Source organism: Lagenorhynchus albirostris, chromosome 17 (genome assembly GCF_949774975.1).
Source record: "Lagenorhynchus albirostris chromosome 17, mLagAlb1.1, whole genome shotgun sequence".
Taxonomy (NCBI): Eukaryota; Metazoa; Chordata; class Mammalia; order Artiodactyla; family Delphinidae; genus Lagenorhynchus; species Lagenorhynchus albirostris.
The window spans coordinates 79656991-79675011 of record NC_083111.1 but is presented as its reverse complement, the minus strand read 5'-3'; the positions used below and the strand labels follow the sequence as shown (position 1 = coordinate 79675011).

The 18021-nt window shown below is 54.6% G+C and overlaps 1 protein-coding gene across 7 annotated transcripts in view; it reads right to left on the bottom strand.

Annotated features, from left to right (window-relative positions):
- The window catches only part of DENND3 (DENN domain containing 3), a 60606-nt gene that overhangs the window by 12238 nt on the left and 30347 nt on the right, over positions 1-18021 (bottom strand). For 6 of the 7 annotated variants that reach the window (XR_009536547.1, XM_060128487.1, XM_060128488.1 and 3 more), the window contains 8 exons: positions 17806-17909; positions 17051-17250; positions 15473-15994; positions 10250-10509; positions 8986-9156; positions 7524-7653; positions 4842-4949; positions 1918-2057 (listed from right to left, as the gene is read on the bottom strand). Coding sequence is in view for 6 of the 7 variants with exons in the window: in XM_060128487.1 (XP_059984470.1) it covers positions 1918-2057; positions 4842-4949; positions 7524-7653; positions 8986-9156; positions 10250-10509; positions 15473-15994; positions 17051-17250; positions 17806-17909 (1635 nt within the window). In the remaining variant the exon portion in view is untranslated. The remainder of the gene's footprint in view (positions 1-1917; positions 2058-4841; positions 4950-7523; positions 7654-8985; positions 9157-10249; positions 10510-15472; positions 15995-17050; positions 17251-17805; positions 17910-18021) is intronic. The other variant, XM_060128489.1, reaches the window with a different exon arrangement.

The following is an 18021-nucleotide window of genomic DNA, read 5'->3' as shown; positions in this document are numbered from 1 at the left end:
TGTTGTAACATTTTAGTAAAATGTCTGTCTTTAGTGGCCCAAAGATATCTTAGATAAACCACTTGGAACTTCAAATTCCAGATGAGGCAGCATTTTCTAGAGATAATTGCCCCAGTTGCTGTCTTGTTGAAACAGTACAAAATATCCCTGTGAAACCAGTGGGAAGATATTTTCACATAACTGGATAACTTTGTGCTTTAATTAAATGTTACCTGGCCTAACTGGGGAGCAGAAGAGATTGATACAAAATGCAGCCGTATGATTTTATTTTCACAAGGATTTTAAGTTATTCTGTTATTAAACAGTCTTTGAAATGCTTGTAACTAAATTAACAGGAAAGAAATTAAATTTTAGAGTAAGAGTGAAGTCCTTAACTTCTCCTCCTTGTTTTTCATTTCACCTAAAGCGTTATTAGACTTTTGTACATGTTTTACTTTAACGTGCCTTGGATTCCGTTCCTTTATCATCTGAGGCTCACTGTTTGAACGCGGGGAAAATGGTTCAGCAACTTCTTTAGAACGATCCCGCACCCTCTTGGCAACGTATATTTGGATTCACAATTTTTCTGTTTCACCCCAGTTTTGAAAGCATAGATTGTCACATTATCTTTAGATGGTGGAATGTGGCCATCAAAGTTGATGATACGAAGTAATGAGGAACACTTAGGTACGTAAACTTCACTACACCATGCTTTTTACATTAAACGTGAAAAAAGAAGTCTTGTGTTAAAGGAGTTGGCCTGAGGATTTTCCTAGCAAGAATCCCTTGGGACAGTGGCTTCCTTTGTGCCCTCAGAGGGTCTTGAACAGGATGAAGCCCACCAAGGAGTAGGTGTGACAGCATTTTGAACAGTAGGGTGGTATCGCCAAAGATACCTGGAGTGCTGAGTTAAAAGGCAGCCCCACCGGAAAGAAACCACTGATCACCCCTCATCTGGAAACACGAATTCACACGACACGTTCCAGGCGTGGAGGCCCTGGGGCACATGGCTGACATCACGTAGTACAGAAATAAGACATGATTTTCAAAGGGCCGTGCAAGGCCTCGAGAAGTCTCCAAAAAGCAGGGGGCTGATCCTGGTGGCACTGAGGGCTACAGACCTGAAACTTGACCTCAGGTTTGTGGGGGTGGGGTGAGGCTGTGTTTGCATGAATTTAACTTTTTTTTTTTTAATTTATTTATTTATCTTTGGCTGTGTTGGGTCTTTGTTGTGGTGCACGTGCTTCTCACTGCGGTCGTTTCTCTTGTTGAGGAGCACGGGCTCTAGAGCACAGGCTCAGTAGTTGTAGCACGTGGGCTCAGTAGTTGTGGCTCGCGGGCTCTAGAGCGCAGGCTCAGTAGTTGTGGCACACGAGCTTAGTTGCTCCGTGGCAATATCTTCCCGGACCAGGGCTCGAACCCGTGTCCCCTGCACTGGCAGGCGGATTCTTAACCACTGCGCCACCAGGGAAGTCCCTTAACTTTCTTTTAATTAAAGTTGACTAGGCTATCAGTCTAAAAGCTCAAAGAACTGAGGTTTCTCAACCACGAGATAACTATAATATCATGCAGATTTGACTTAAATGGTTCTTAGTTTTCGAACCCAAATGTGTTAAAATGATTCTAGTGTCTGCTTTTGGTGACTGACAATGTAAATGTGAGACTACCACACTGCCCTTTCCATGACTGAAATCCTGTTTTAGATTTCAGAGCGGGGATGGTTAAAGCCATTATCTGCTCACTTAAAGAAGAATATTTAAGTGAAGGATGGAACAAGCTTACATTTTAAAACTCGAGATAAAAATCAAAGACTTGCAGGATTCAGCGACGCCGTGGGATTCGTGAATCCTGCTACCTGTACAGGTGGACGTGTTCAATTTCCAAAATCACAAGTTAACCTGGAAGCTGACTGAGTACTGTGCGCGTTCGTTTACTCACCAGTTTAGAAGTGCCCACTTTAAAGCAGTGCTGGTGAACTGTCCAAGAGGAAGCGTCAAATACAACCACCTTGCCTTCGTTCAGAGCGCACCATAATTTGGGGTGAGCATCCTCCACTTTTTCTGCTGGGTCAAGATGCCCTAAAGAGGAAAGCAACCCGGAACGGTGAGACCCTCTGCTGCATCAGCACGTGGTTCCTAGGTGACACAGGTCCTGCCCGGCCAGGTGCCACCCTGGGTGCCCAGGATCCAAGGTGAGCACGGCCCGAGCTTCCGTGCCCCTCGGAGCTTCCAGTCTCGGGGACAAGCTGGCTCCAGCTAGAGAAACACGCAGACAGACGGAGCCCGGGGGTGGCTTCCCTGAGCCGGGATCTGGGGGAGGCCTGAGGATTCACTCGTGGGCAGCGTTTCAGGCAGAGGGAAGTGGGCGCAGGGACAGAGGAAGGAGGGAGCCTGTGGCCACGTCCCCGAGGGCAGCTGGGCTCCCGCTGCCTCACGTCACCGCCAACACGAGGCCTGGTCAGCGCTCCCCGTCTTGGCCATCCTAACGGTGTGAAGACTTTGGTTTTTCATTTGTGGTTTATTTGCGTTTCCCTGATGCCGATGAGGCTGCTGGCTTTAGCTGGGCGTCTGGATCTCCCCCGTGGTGAAGCCTTTACGTCTCCTGCCCATGTCTTTTTTTTTTTTTTTTTTTGCAGTACGCAGGCCTCTCACTGTCGTGGCCTCTCCCGTTGCGGAGCACAGGCTCCGGACGCGCAGGCTCAGCGGCCATGGCTCACGGGCCCAGCCGCTCCGCGGCATGTGGGATCTTCCCGGACCGGGGCACGAACCCGCATCCCCTGCACTGGCCGGCGGACTCTCAACCACCACGCCACCAGGGGAGCCCCTCTCCTGCCCATTTCTGAATCGGGCTGTCTCATGCTCCTTGACTTGTAGCCGTTCTCTAAATATCCCCAACTTGAGCCCCTTGTCGGTTCTCTCGTCTTGTGAACATCCCTTTCCCAGTCTGCAACCACCACTTTCACTCGTTTGGAAGTTTCTTTTAAAAATCCTTAACTCACCAGTCTGTTCCTTTATGGCTAGTATTTTTTATATGCTATTTGTGAATTTTTTCCTTACCGTAAGGTCATGAATATCCTCTTCTATGTTATCGTCTCCAAGTTTCATTTGTTTATGTTTTTGCCTTTCACGTTTAGACTGTGAAGTGATGGCCACGTGTGATCTGAGGTGTGGTCGAGCTTCATCTTCTCCACACGGATGCACAACATCCCAACGCCTTCTGTGATGGAGACCGTCTTTCCCCTCCCCTGCTCTGTAGCACCACCTCTGTCACAAGTGCAAGAAGTGTGAATCTGCCAGTCTTTCTGGGGTGTTCACGCCATTGGTCTCCTGGCCCCCTTGGGGGAGATCCTGCCCACTGAGACACAGTCTTCAATCCCCCAGAGACTGGGATGCTCTGAAGCCGGGCTCGGTGCCTGGGGCCTGGCTCCCTTGACTCTTGGCATTCTTGGAGGGGTTGCCCGCTTCTTGACGGGTGCGTCCTGACCCCAGGCTCGTCCCCCTGACCCCACATGGCTGGCCAAAGCTCTCTCAGCCACTGTTTCCAGTACCAGCAGCTCCGTTCTCCTTTGTTTTCTTATATGTTGTCCGGCCCTTCTAGATGTTCTCAGCGGGACGGGAACTAGCCCTTGATGACAGGAAACCCAGAGTCTAGTCAGGCTTAATTTAAGGGAAACTAGCGTAGATCTAAGGACAGCTCGTCTACTCAGAGGCCGTGATGAAAAGCGTCTTGGTCTGTGCTGTCACAGCCGAGTGACATCAACAGAGCGCCTCAACTGGATAAATGACGTCTCCAGAGGGATGGGCTCGGCTGCTCTCGACTCTCTTTCATCTGAGATCTGTTGCTTTACTGGGTCTTCTGGACGTTCAGGGAAGAGAGGAGGCTGCTTTGCCACAGAAACTCGATTTGCCCATCGGAAGCCATGTGGAATGTGAGCTCCTGGCTGTGGATCGCTGGACTGCCCTGCAAGGTCACGAACCTCGGAGGGTGAAGGACGGGGGTGCACGGATGCCGCCACCGCCAACTCCTGATGCGGACAGGCCGAACACGGGGCGACCGGACTCAAAGGCTCTCTTCTGCCCAGAACTGAGCTCCTTTGTTCCCAACACTATAACCTTGAAGCAACACTCTGCTGCAACTCTCTGCAAGTCAGAATTAAGTAAAAGCATTTGGACAGTTGTACGCCTGTGACACAGGGCCGTCTTTGTTTACCCCCAGGCCTGGGCAGCGACCCTGTCTTCTTGCTGTTATCACTCTGACGCAGCTCGTAGGGGCCTTGAAAGTCTGTGGGACTGTCCGACCACTCCAAGCAGGAAGAGCCGTGTTGTCAGATGTGCACATCAGCATAGGAGGTGCAGCCATCCCATCCCGGTGACAGTGGGCTTGATCCGACCAAAGACAGAAGCGCAGGGCCTTTATCCACCGGACGTGAGGATGGCGAGGCCGGACGGGGACTCGGCCCCTCACGGCCCCGCTCCAGCCTCTGAGTCCACAGAGAGGCCGCACCTCATTGCTCAGGGTTCCGCCCTCCAACAGTAGAAAACCACCTGGTCCCCGTCCACCCTCATCCTGCCATCGCCCTTCCACTTCAGCGCTGACCCTGACCACAAGTCTTAAGCTCTCAGATTGTTCCAAACACAGCAGCGACATAAACAACCAGGTCCTACTGTACAGCACAGGGAGCTGTATTCAATGTCCCGTGATAAACCATAAGGGAAAAGAATATGAAAAGGAACGTATATATGTGTATAACTGAATCCCTTTGCTGTACAGCAGAAATTAACACAACACTGTAAATCAACTATACGTCAATAAAATTTTAAAAACAAACAAACAGCAGTGACAAAGCAGGGAATGGCCTTCACCTGGGGTGTAGAGCAGGACATCGATGGCGCGTGGGAAGGTCTCTCCCGCCGAAGGGTTGATCTTGTGCTTCAGGGTCTCTGAGGTCGTCTTCGGAACTGCCATGGGCACTGAAATGCAGACACGGGGGATTAGTTCCCCAGACTGGAGGAGACCCAGGTTATCCAAGAGCCTTGCACGTTCTGCTTTCCTTAGGGTATTAGCTCTGGGGTAAAACTTCATAATTTGTGAAGACGACGCTCTATTTAAACTGGACATTAAAGTAAAGCCAAGCGTATCCGGCCAGAGGGCGAGCATTTGCCAACGTCTCACATTGCTTTTTGTTTAAACACAGCTCTCAAGCTAAATGATCTGACCTCTGTCCACACTCAACCGTTACGTATGGTCTAGTCAAGAGAAGACTTTACACGTTTCTCCATAAATCTAACCCACAAGTGGTTTCTCACCCTTGTCACATAACGTGGCTGCCGTGGGTGCGTCCTGTGTGCTGTAGGACATTTAGCAGCACCCCTGGCCTCACCCAGTCAATGCCAGTAGCAACCTCCCCACTGCCCCCCCCCCCACACATACACCCCGCACACTCTCACACACACTCACACACACACACACACACCACAGATCTCTCCAGTCATTGCCAAATGCCCCACCCCAGGGACGGGGTGCAGATTGCAGAAAGTTTCATTTTTAGACCTTCCATCACGAATGGACCATAAACTCTTAACTTAAGCCCAGGATCACGTATGGTTGCCTCATTACGCTTTACACAAGGGAAAACAGTTCCTGATTGGGAACAAGGAATCAGGGACACTGAGCTTGGACCATCCCCCCTTTGCCGTATGGAATTAAGAGTGTCATTTGTTGGGTGCTGCCATGGTAACTGTGTGTGTTATTTCCAGAGGAGTGAGAAGGCTTTTCTGTAAACTCTTGACAAAGATCAGGCATGAGCTTGGAGTGGTCTAAGCAGCTGAAGTGTAGTGTGTATTTGATTTTGTTCCTAATTAAGGGGGGGGAAAAAACCCAGCAATCGATGTCTGGTTCTAGGACTGTTGACAAGAGCGCCTCCAAGTCACTCCAGCAACTGGAGCATCCTGTCTGCTCCCAGGGGGGGGGGGTCCTCGGACCAGGAAGCTCCAGGGGTCACACAGTTAGTGACAGACACAGCAAAGAGGAAAATGCACCAGGGGGAATCCACACATCACTGAGGCTTGTTTGCCCTAATTCTGGGATGACAGTTTAAACAACAGTGTCTTCCTGGCTGTATACACCCAAGAGGAATGAAACACACGTCCAAACAAAAACCTGTATGTGAGCGTTCACAGCAGCACTATTCACGACAGCTGGGAAGTAGAAAAACTCAAATGGTCAATGGAGGGTTGGATAAACTGTGCCGTATCCACAGAGCAGAATACACGCAGCCACAAAAGGAATGAAGCAGTGACACCTGCCACTCGGGGGAAGCCTGGAGCGTGATGCTACATGAAGGAAGCTAGACACACAGGACACACCCCGATGAGTTCACTTAGAGGAAGTGCACAGACTAGGCCAAAGTGTGGCAAATCCAGAGAGACAGAAAGGAGGTTAGCGGTTGCTGAAGCAGGTGAGGGGTGGCTGCCAAATGCATGGGGCTTATTACTGGGGTGATGAAAATGTTCTGAAACCCATCATGCTGACGACTGTACAACTCGGAATACACTCAAACCAGTACGGCGTGCACTGTAAAAAGGAACGGTATGTGAACTGTATCTCAATAAAACTTATTTTTTAAAAAGTGCATACAGATAGAACTAGATGTCATCTTAAAAACATCCTACAACTTGTTCATCCGTGTTTCATGAATTAATTTCATGTTGTGGTTTAATCTAGCACACGTGACTTCCGGCACATAGTAATGTTAATAGCGATAAGTAATCCTCTACTCTCTGCTTCTTTATGCAAAGCACAGGACAGTTGGTTTTAGGAGATCATTTAAAAGTTGAAACAAAATAGAAGTAGCTAAAATGATGCATAAAGCTATTCTTACCTACTTGCTATTTCCTAGACTTGAAAAATCTTCTAAAAATAAAAAATTGAGCTTACCACCAACCTCCATATGGCTTCCAGAATGTGAGAGCCAGATTTCAAGCTACAGGCGGAGATCAGAGAATTGCTATGGAGGGAAACTGACCAAATCAAGAGAAAAAAGAGAGATGGCCATCGGGGGCCTCCACGCGCTCGCGCGGCAAGGTCCAGCAGCCAGGGCCAGCCGGGCACAGAGGCCCCCGCAGCTCCGCAGCGGGCGTGTGTCTGACCGCAGAATTCAGCGACCACGACAGCGATTCTGTGAGTCACGCAACAGCCTTCCACGAATTTCTGCTCTGCTTGAACCAGCCAGCAGCAATTCTGTTGCCAACAACTAAGATTCAGGAGCAATATCATCCGGGGTAGAGTGGACTCTAGTAACCCAGACACTGAAACGGTGAGGTGCCTCGACGTGTCCTTAGGAGCACAGAGCTCCAAGGTGTTATTAGGTGAGGAAAGGAAACATGCAGAACAACGTGTGATATTCAAAAATGAAAAGTACAGAAGAAAAAAACTTGAGACATTTGGGATTGGTTCTAATGGACAAGACAAAAGTCAACCAGATAAAAATCACTTAAGACATAACTCAAGACACTGTGGCTGCATTGAACACATGCTGATCTTACTTTCGTTCTTCATCTTATCAAAGTAAGACAACTTGGAGGCCGCGTAGATGGCGCCGGGCGACTGCAGTGCACCCACGACGGCGTCCATCAGCAGGACGTGGGTCAGTGCCTGCTGGACGTACTGGGGGTCCTGTGGGAGGGACAGTCATCTCAGCACAGCTTCACTGAAATCATTTCACTCTAAGACTTTGTCACGTCACATAAAACAACCCTTTCAAAGATGTGTGTTTTTCAAAGCCACGTGAAGAGTTTAGATTTGGATTTGATGTCACGTGATCACGTCCTCTGAGTTGAGACATACACTGGCTGTTTATACCAGGGGTCAGCAAACTTCTGTAAAGGGCCAGGTGCTGAACACTTTAGGGTCTGTGGGCCATGCAGTCTCTGCCACAACTCAGCTCTGCCGTCAAGGGCAAAGGCAGCCGCAGACACTGTAAAGGAGAGGGCGGGATGTGAGTCCGTACGACTCTCCTTAGACGTCTGCCAGCCCACGGGCTTTGATGAGGCAGCGTGTGCTAAAAAACCAGTGGGTATAAAACCAGTGAGCCGCGAAGTCACAGAGTATTGGAATCTTAGGACCTAGTCCCCGCTTCCTGCTCCAAACAGAAACGCTCCTTCTGTCTCCATGACCTTGGGCTTCTCCAGTGACAGAACGTCCATCAGAAACGGCAGCTCTCCCACCACTGAACATACGTTCTTCCTGACGCTTTCCACTGGGTGCCGCCCTCACCTGCATCTCCCTGAGGATCCGTGGGCACAGCTCTCCAGAACCTTCTGAACTGCTCCCTCATGGGAGTCCCCTATTCGTACTCTTTGCCCACTTTGTTGTGGGTTTTCCTGTCTCATCTTGCCATTTAGACAAGACACATATCTCCCCTGCACCGTGTGTCCTCAGTCTTACCCTCTGTCCACGGTACCCTTCATGACTAGGAAGTCTTAATTTGGTATGATCAAAGCCATCAGTTTGGCCCGAAGTAAATGAAGGTACAGAAGTCCCTAGGATATAAATGTAACCCTGTGGAAGGAATCTAACACCTCCCCCCAACCAAAACCCTAATCCTGTGAAGGGGAAAAATGAAGAGCCGCTTAGAGCAGGGTGTGCCCGGACCACCCAGCTCAGACCTGCCAGAGTCCAGCCCCCGACGCTCCCTTCCCTGGGGTGTCACCAGGGGCAGGGGGCAGTGCAGAGTGGTCACTCCCACAGTCCACCCACACCACCCTGCCGGCCCTTGCGTTTGCCCCCAGGGCGTCCCCCAAGACCCAGGGCTTTGCACCCCAGGGCTTTGCACTGGGTCGCGTGCACCGCAGCATCCTTAATGCCTTCTGATGAGACCTCATCTAATTCAATGGATCCCGCGCCCAGGCCCAGGCCCAGGCCCCAGTCCCACCCGGCTTTATGCTGAGCATTATTATAGAGACATGAGCCTTGGGTGAGAATAAAAAGGCAGACCGAGCCACAGACCTTGTGGTCGTCGGCCAGCTTCTTCCCAGCCCACATCTCCTTCACCATCAGGTGCCACAGGTCACACTCTGTTTTAAGATTAGCTTCAAAGACTTCTTTCTTGGACAGCACTTTGATTTTTAAAGTGGGAATTCTCAGGAGCAGAAAAGCTACTGTGGTGTTTCTGACTTCCTGCAGAGGGAAAAAGAGGCAAGTAAGTGAAATGACACCCGCAGGGACCCTGGAGTCGATAGGAAATACATTTAGGGGTGGCGGTCTGCACACACTGAGGGGACCCACTGGGCACTGGCTGACATCCCCATGGGAAGGCAGAGTCCTTGAGGCTGGCCTGGGGCTGGGGCTGCCCGGGTGGGAGGTCCCTGAAGTACCCGGAGCCGGGTGCCGGGGGTGGGGTGAACAGGGCTCCTCCAGGTGGTCTGTTCTCAGAGACAGGTGACGGGGAGTCAGGGTCACGGCGGTGTCTGGAGCTCAGCGAGCCTTCCTGGTGGGTCTAAGTGTGACCTGTCAGCCACACGTCGACAGAGACACACCGGTGGACTCGTCCTCAGCGTTTGAAGGTGCTTCACTCTTTCACCTCCTTAAATCTCTGTCTCTGGACTTCTGGGAGGAAGCCCGTCAAAGCAGGCTTGGGGGGAAAACTGAAGGAACCAGTGAGCCCAGCCTTAGGCATGGGCCACAGGGGAGTTCTCATGCCTCTTACGTCTCTGGGAATATGCAGTAACTGGATTAACACATCTAACACACCGCTTATAGATTTAGGAAATAAACCTGGGAAAATAAAGGTAAGCCATGAGTCAGGATCTCGACTCAGATTCCCTTAGTGGGGAAGATGACATTTAAAGTTGTTATAAAATGAACAGCGTGGGCCAGCCAGGAACCTGATCAGGAAACGAGATGGAACCGCTCACGGGCTGGCCCACGGCAGTTTCCCAGCAAAGCAACGTCTATGCTTCTCCTACATTGTCGAACCAGGTCAGCGAAAGGACAAGCCTGCCTTGCTTCTTGCTCTTCTCCCAAATACAAGTCAGCTGAACAGAGAATCTGCTGTCGGTGCACTCACTGCTCTGAACACATCACCCACTCCATCTATTCAGTCCTCACATCACTCCTATCCGGAGGGTGCATCCTTATTCCCACTTTACAGGTGAGCAAACTGAGGCACAAACCATGAGTGGCTTGTGACGGGCCCACGGCTGGCAGAGCCCGGTGGGCTGTCCGGCTGCTGCACCTCCCAAGCCCAGGCGGCTTCCAGAGCTGCCCTCACCTCTATGTTTCTGAAGGTGGAAATCTCCACGTAGCCCGGCCTCCCCTCAGTAAGGAGGAACAGGCGCTTCTGGGTCATGGCGATCTTGCCCACGCCGCGATTTGTTTTGACGGAGCTTGACAGCTTATACACACACTCGTTTTTGTCCAGCTGCTCCGTCACCGAAAAAGGCAGGTTGACCCCTTGGGCCTCTGCTTCTGCCTCCTTCCAGCAGTTGTAGAAATCTTTGAATGTTTCTGGGTCAATCTGTTTCTGGTGTCCTTAGTTTTATAAAGGAAAAAAACGAGAGAGATTCTTACAGCCACGGACACAGGTGCCTCAAGAACGGTTGCTTTACAATCGGGAAGCAGCACGTCACCCGCAGGACACAGCGGGTGACGTCAGCACCTAAGTCTGCCTGGATGGAAACCACCTGGAAAGCGCCCCCTCCTTCCCCAGCTTCCCCAGGTGCCCAGGTGGGCACTTGATCTGGCCTGAGCCCATTGCCCTCTCCAGCCCCTACCTAACCAGGTAGTCACAGTAACTCCTAGGGCACCAGGTAGGGACACTGGGACAAGGACAAAGTCCTGTGTCACCTCTAGAGCTGGTGGCAGCCATCTTGGGGCCAGTCCCAGGGCGAAGCTAATGCTAAAGAGACCAGATCCTTGGTGCCACTCCCACACCACTGGATCAAGCCTTACCTGAAGCTGCCTTTATCTCAGTACTCTTTGGGTATGTGAGCAAATAAGTTATTATTTGTAACCGTGATGATCTTAGTTGATACAGCAACCTTCCCAAATGTCCAATATTCAGGGGCTCCGGAGTCAGAGAGAGACCCAAGTCCGGAGCCCAGCTTCACTACTGTTCAGCAGTGTGACCACGGGCCAGCTGTGGAACGAGCCTGCTTCCCTGTCTGTAACGTGGAGCTGGAACCACCCCCAACTCCCACTCAGCCGCTAAGAAGTCCGGCCCGTTCTAAGCTTGATGTCTCCCTGTGCCTGGCTCCTGCATCCTCCATTCTGCATCCTGGATCTGTCTGCCCTCCGTCCTCAGAGGGCCCTTCACATCCTACCCAGGAAGAAGCTCCTTAGTGGCCTCCCGCCTTCTAAGCTGCCCCCGCCGGCGGCCTGCTTCACTCCACGCCTAGAATGAGGCTCCTCGTATCCACCAGGCCCAGATTCCTCCAGGATCAGGCCCCTCCTCCCCTTCGCACTCCTGCATCCCAGCACAGTGACAAGCATGTTGTTACGTGCCTCTGCACATGCTGGTCTGGAGTGCTCGGACCAGAAAACTCCTACCTATCCTTCAAGACCCAGATAAAATGGCCCATGGGCAGCCTTCCCAGACAAGGGGCCCACAAAGCTGATGCGCTCTTCCCTCACCGCATCTAACAATGCTTGCTGTGCTCTACCCTCTATACAGGCCCAGCTACCCTGGGCAGCTTGGTCCTAGATCAGGAGACTGAGGACTGGAGAGGGAAGCCCTGCCAGCGGGTGGGCAGGTGCCAGGCAGACGGCCCGCCAACGCCGTGCCTTCGTGGGTCTGCCTTTCCCACTGGGGGCCTGCTCGGGACGCAGAAGCCTCCCCGTCTCAGCCTGGCTGGAGGCCAGATCTAAGAGGTCAAGAAAGGCTGTGAGGACTTCCCTGGCGGCGCAGTGGTTGAGAGTCCGCCTGCCGATGCAGGGGACACGGGTTCGTGCCCCGGTCCGGGAAGATCCCACGTGCCGTGGAGCGGCTGGGCCCGTGAGCCACGGCCGCTGAGCCTGCGCGTCCGGAGCCTGTGCTCCGCAACGGGAGAGGCCACAACAGTGAGAGGCCCGCGTACCGCAAAAAAGAAAGGCTGTGAAAGCTCGGCTCTGGTTCCCTAACACCTGCCAGATAACGGTTTCCTGGGGAATTTGATGTCGTGGCCACAACTGAGCCCGGCCTCATCCCCACACAGTGCAGGCACAGGAATATCCAGGCGAAAACCTCCCAGGTGGCAGGATTCTGAGTTGATTCTCCTCTGGCTCGCCTGTGTTCTTCTAATTGCCTTACAACCGTGGTCTACTACTTACAAATTTGTTTAACGTCCTTGGATCCAAACAGAATCACACCACAGTGGGATATCTGTATATACTTGGGTCGTTTTTAGAAAGTAAGTTACTGAGGGACTTCCCTGGCGGTCCAGTGGTTAAGACTTTGTCTTCCAGTGCAGGGGGTGTGGGTTCAATCCCTGGTCGGGGAGCTAAGATCCCACATGCCCTGCGGCCAAAAAACCAAAACAAAATAGAAGCAATATCGTAACAAATTCACTGAAGACTTTAAAAACGGTCCACATCAAAAAAAATCTTAAAAATAAAGAAAGAAAGTCACTGAAAAAAATGAAGCACAAGGGCCGGTGGGCAGGTGCCCAGGCAGACGGGCCCGGGGGTGCCTGTGCTGGGCAGCGAGGCACCAAGAGGGCGCGCACCAGGGTGGGGCCCTGACCCCGTGACACGGTTCTCATCCCGCTTCCATTTCGGAAAGGCTCCTCCGTGTAGCTGCCTCTGACGGGGGCGCCTCCATCTACACCTCCTGGCGGTTCTGAACGTCATGTTTTTAATCAGAAGCACTTGGCTATTTTAAGTGGACGACAAGGAAGAGGATGTTTAGTCTACGTAGCCAAGGAAAAGCCCAAGAATCAGGAGAGCGCGCAAGGGGAGTTGGGGAGAACCACGAAGCCATTACTTAATGAAAGCTGGAGCCAAAGATGCTGGGACGTGGAGCCTGGAGCCAAGAAACCCGTCCCTTCTGTCATTAGGACAAATGCTCCCACCATCTGGGTCCCTGCACAGTGCCGGGGCCAAGCGGAGCGAAGCGCAGGTCCCCAGAACCGGAAACGGCTTCCTCTCGCGGGCAGACGGGAGGCGGGCTCGCAGGCTTTGAGAGCCGGGGTGAAGGACACCAGAGAGGCCAGGGGTGCCCACGCGGGCCTGTGGACGCCACCCCCGCCAGGGCCGCAGCACAGCTGGACGGTGCACGTCCATGGCACTCACACAGCAATAGCCACCGTGCACACGAGGGGCCACCACGCACACCCACAGCCGCGGACAGAACGCTCATTCGTCTCCAGTTCTGCACAAAAATGCCACCTGTTCATCTCTGCCCCTCACCCGCACTCCAACACAACCCCTCCAGCTCTTCTTACGGGGGAGGCAGGGTCACCGGCTCCCGTGGGCCACACTGAAGGCCACACACAGCTGACTCCCCGCCCTGGGGCCAGGTCGTGAGGGCCCTGCACCTCGAATACCAGACTCCGACGTGTGTTCTTATGTTACATCCGCTTATTCTAAGATGGTGACCTTCAGCTTTGACCTAATCCTCCTTTTATTAGCACATACGCGCCCGTCAGGCAGAAACGTACATTGGATGCTGCGCGACAACGGTGCACGTATCCCAGAATCAAGGCCAACAATGACCTGCTTGCAATGCGAATGGAGCCTAAGTGACAACAGGGCCATCGACGGCACTGTCACCGTGGTCATCTGAGGATGCCCTCCCGGGTGTCCTTTCACGTCCCTGCAAGTCTGGGGCTGCTGGACGGCGCCCACGTGTTCAGCTGTAAGCCACACTGTCTGGCTCCCATGGGACACGCTTCTGGCCAAGGAGAGGTGAGAGCTGGGAGGGCCAGGCCCTCTCCTCCCATGAAAAGAGCGCCGCCCAGGCCATCGGCCGCCCGGGCTGCGCAGCAACGGGCTGGGCTGGGGGGAGAGGAAGGAGCCGGCTGCACGTCCAGACACCTCGTCACACGAGAACAGCGCCCCCGGGTGGATTACGCCGCGGTACTTCAGGCCCTGCAGCTGGCCTAGTGCTCGTATCCTTGTGTCCTCGCGAGGGCCCGCGCGGGAAGGGGGGGGCAGGGCCTCCTCTGAGAGCGCTGAGCCCCACAGCGCCTGCGCCCCACCTCCCGGTGGCCTGGGTGCTGCTGGTTGACCCCACGAGAACCTGTGCCCCTGGCGGACTCAGTGCACCCCCCGCTGCCCTGCCCATGGGAGTCCCCTGGGCAGCACCAGTCGCCCACAGATGCCCAGGGAGACGAGACTGGCTGGCCAAGATGGGCCACTTCTCCGCGGCCGACATAAGGTGACACCACGCGGAGGGCCCCGTGGGCGCTGGGCCGGCCGTGCCCCCATCAGACCGATGGAGGGACTGTGAACAAGCGGCCCCATCCCTCCACTGGTGGGAAGGCGGCGCGCGTGGGTACAGAGAGGCCGGGCAACTCGACGGCAGCCGTGTAACGAGGAAGGACATCCCACACCTGTTACCAGCAAAGCACGGCCTTTCCAGAGGACACAGGGGCTCCCGCACAGGACACGGAAGGAGATCCGACCCGACGGAAAAACAGGCCAGGCTGTGCCGCGCAGCTCCAAGGAGAGAGGCCCAGACGCCCCGAGCACAGGTGCCGACGCTCAGTGCGAGGCCACCTTGCTCACCAAACCGCAGAACACTTCAGACAACTGCACCCCGCGCTGCCCAGGAGGTGCGGCTGGGCAGCCTCCCGCGCTGCAGGCCCGCCTTGAGGGACCTGCTGGGGGGATGGCAGCTCCCACCCGACGGAGCTGCAGCAGCATCCTAGAGAAGGCCATCCATGCCCGGGGGGCAGGCTGCGAGCCTCACTCGTCAGCATCGGGACAGGCGGACACGACCAAGGGTACAGGCCAACACGCTGCGCCGCCCTCACGTGCACAACACCGTCGGCAGCAAAGGCACGGCGAGACGCCTGTGAGCACCACGGATACGCTTTGAAAATGCAGACCAACACACACGTACCGCGTGAGTCACGTATAGTTTACAAACACACAAATCCTATGTTCTGCTTGTGGGTGCATCCACGTGCCGCAAACGCATAAGAACTTGGTCAGAAGGGAAAGGTCAAGTTTGGGACAGTGTTCCTCTGAGGAGGGAGGGGCGGAAAGGTTCTGGAGCAACCAGACGACTGCAGTAAACGTGGGAAACAAAAGCAGCGGGGCTGGAGGTGCCTGAAGCATTCCGGCTGGGGCCACGCGCCCCATGTGGGAGGCAGGGGTCAGCACACAGCGAGCAGCCCCCAGGACGGGAGAGATGCCACTAAGCGCCACCAGGCCCTCCATCCCCACCCCCTCCCCAGAGCCTCGGCCAGCCCAGGAAGCAGGTAAAGCCCTCGCCCGCCCCGCAAGGCTCCTCCGGGCTCGGCCGACCTGCCCTCGAGGGTCTGCGCCGCCCACCCCGCGGGCATCCTCCTACCTACGGTTAACGCCTCGAAGAGCCGGTGTATGATGCCCGCGTCCTTCACGATGCCCGACTCCTGCACCCTCTTCACAAAGTCGTCCAGCTGCATGTGCTTCTTGGGCAGCTCGAAGTTCTTCACGCGGTCGTCGGCCTTGGGGGCGTCCTCGGGCTTGTCCACGACCTCACTGATGAGCCGGCGCAGCTCGGGCGTCCGCTCGGCCTGCGCGCGCTCGGGCGCCGACAGGGACTTCACCGTCCTCTGGACGAGGTCGGCGGGAAAGATGCGCACGTCCGTCTTGTACAGGCTCTGGAAGTCCAGGAGGGCGCCCAGCAGCTGGCCCTGCATCAGCTGGACGAGCCCGCGCAGGTAGAAGTACCTCGCCAGCAGCACCGAGTTCTCGGGGGCCAGCGAGTCCATGGCTTTGCTCAGCTGGGCCACGCAGTCCGCGTGGAACACCTGCACACACTGGCCCACCAGTGGAAAGTGGATTTCCGGGATCTTGAAGGTGTATGTCAACTTGGGGGGCACGTCCAGAACTGAGGAGTGAAGGGGAGATGAACGGTTAGCACGGACCTTAGAAACAGACACGCGTTCCTACCCCGTCACCCGGCCCAGGGCCGTGTCTGTGCCTCGGGTGCAGCGTGGAGCAGGACGCCCCGTGCCTCTTCCAGAAAGCTCCACGTGCCCCACGCTGAACGGGGCCCCTCGCTGCTCCCATGGCACAAATAATGTTATTTGTTAAAACTGCTGATGCTAAGTTGAAACACGTGGCGGTGAGTCTTTGTTGAAGGACTAAGCTAATAACCTAGGCCGAGACGCACCTGCCAGGCGGGTAAACCTCCCAAACAGCTGTTTCATTCACCGTAACAGCAGCTCTGCGCCATGGGTACCGTTACCACGCCCATCTCCCAGGGTGGGGACTGAGGCCTCCCCGGGTCCCCGGTACACAGCTACTGGGTACCCCAGGGTCACACAGCCAGGAAGCAGCTGTGCAGGGGACTCAGACCCACCAGGAGCCTCCAGAAGGTCAGTAAGGTCTTTTCATTTGAACACGTGGCCCCTCCTGGCGTCGCCGGCATGATCCCCACTCAGCCTCCAGCTCTCCCGCGAATGCGCCAGGAGGTACCAGCTGGTACTGGTGCCTTAGCCCGAGGCAACAGCCACTGGGGGTCCGAGCGGCTCACAGCGCTGGCCTCACTGCAGTTTCTCCCAAGGGCACTGGCTTCCTCTGTACCCTCAGCCCGTAGGAAGGGCCTGGCAATCACTGGGGGCCTAAGAGTTGCTGCATCCCCTTAGTCATATATGTAAACACGTATCTCCTATGTACACATACACATACGTGCATATACACACACAAGTATGAAAACAGTGGGCCGGGGCGATGGAAAATGCAGACGAGAAATCGCTTTCTGTAATAAGCACAGTCTGCAAAATGAATGTTCTAAAAATATTTCAAATGACTAGTCGCCAGAAAGCTACAGCCATAAGCCCCCCTTCGCTTCTACCGAAACGAGCTGTGGTTTCTTTCAGTGACGGGCAGCATGAGAACCAAGTGAGTGAGAAAAGCCACAGCACGGGCGTGGCTGCACCACCTGTGTGGCTGCCTCCACAATCCTCGGTACGCATCTTCCGCAGCGACGAGTTCCGGGGCGGCAGCTCGGGCACCGCGATGTCCTGCAGGTTGGGCATGCTGACCACCATGCGCCTGTGAGCCCCGTGCGGGGCCGAGGGCTTCCGGCTGGCCATCTTCTCCACGGTGGGTCTTCTTGGACTCAGGAGCATCCCGTCTATCCTGGGTGGAAAAACCCAACACCTCGTAGACACGGCAACGGTTGAAGCACAGGCTCAACTGGGCATTTTCCCCGCCGTGGTGACCAGAATCCAGCATTGCCACACCGAGCGGGAAACGGCGGGCACGCTCCTGGCTCTCCCACGTGTAGTGAGGGCTGCATACAGTCCACACCCCAGGAGAAGCCACAACACACAGAACAAGGGCGTCATCGACAGCCGACATGCGTTTGAGGGGTTCAGGAAAAGCGGCATGGAAGAGGCGGGAAACGGTGACGATGTGGGGAGAGAAAGAGAAGGAAATGGGGAGAAAACAGCACAAAGACCCAGAGCTACCGCTGCAGGTACCCAGAGCTGCCTCTGCAGGTACGTCCAGCGCCCCCCGCAAGAAACAGAAGTGCACGGGGAGGAGCCTGACGTGTTACCCGACTCATTATGAATTTCTAAATGTGAGACTTCTCTGATCGCATTTATCATTTATCCTTCCACATAAAACTGTGCTCCTTGAGCACACGGACACCCAAGGAGTCGTGCATCCTTTAGAACGTAATATGCAAACCTGTCCTCTTCGGACTGCGTGCAGAGGTCCATCTGGGCAAAGGCGTCCATCCTTCTGCTGAGCCGAGCCTTGAGGAAAGCATGAAACATGTAGGTGTCCAAGACCTGGAACAGACACCGAGGGGCAGGTTATTGCGCCCGGTCCGCGGCCCTCTCCTCCCCGAGCTGCCAGGGCAACTGCAGCCACTGCACGGTGGCCCTTCCCGACCCGAGGCCT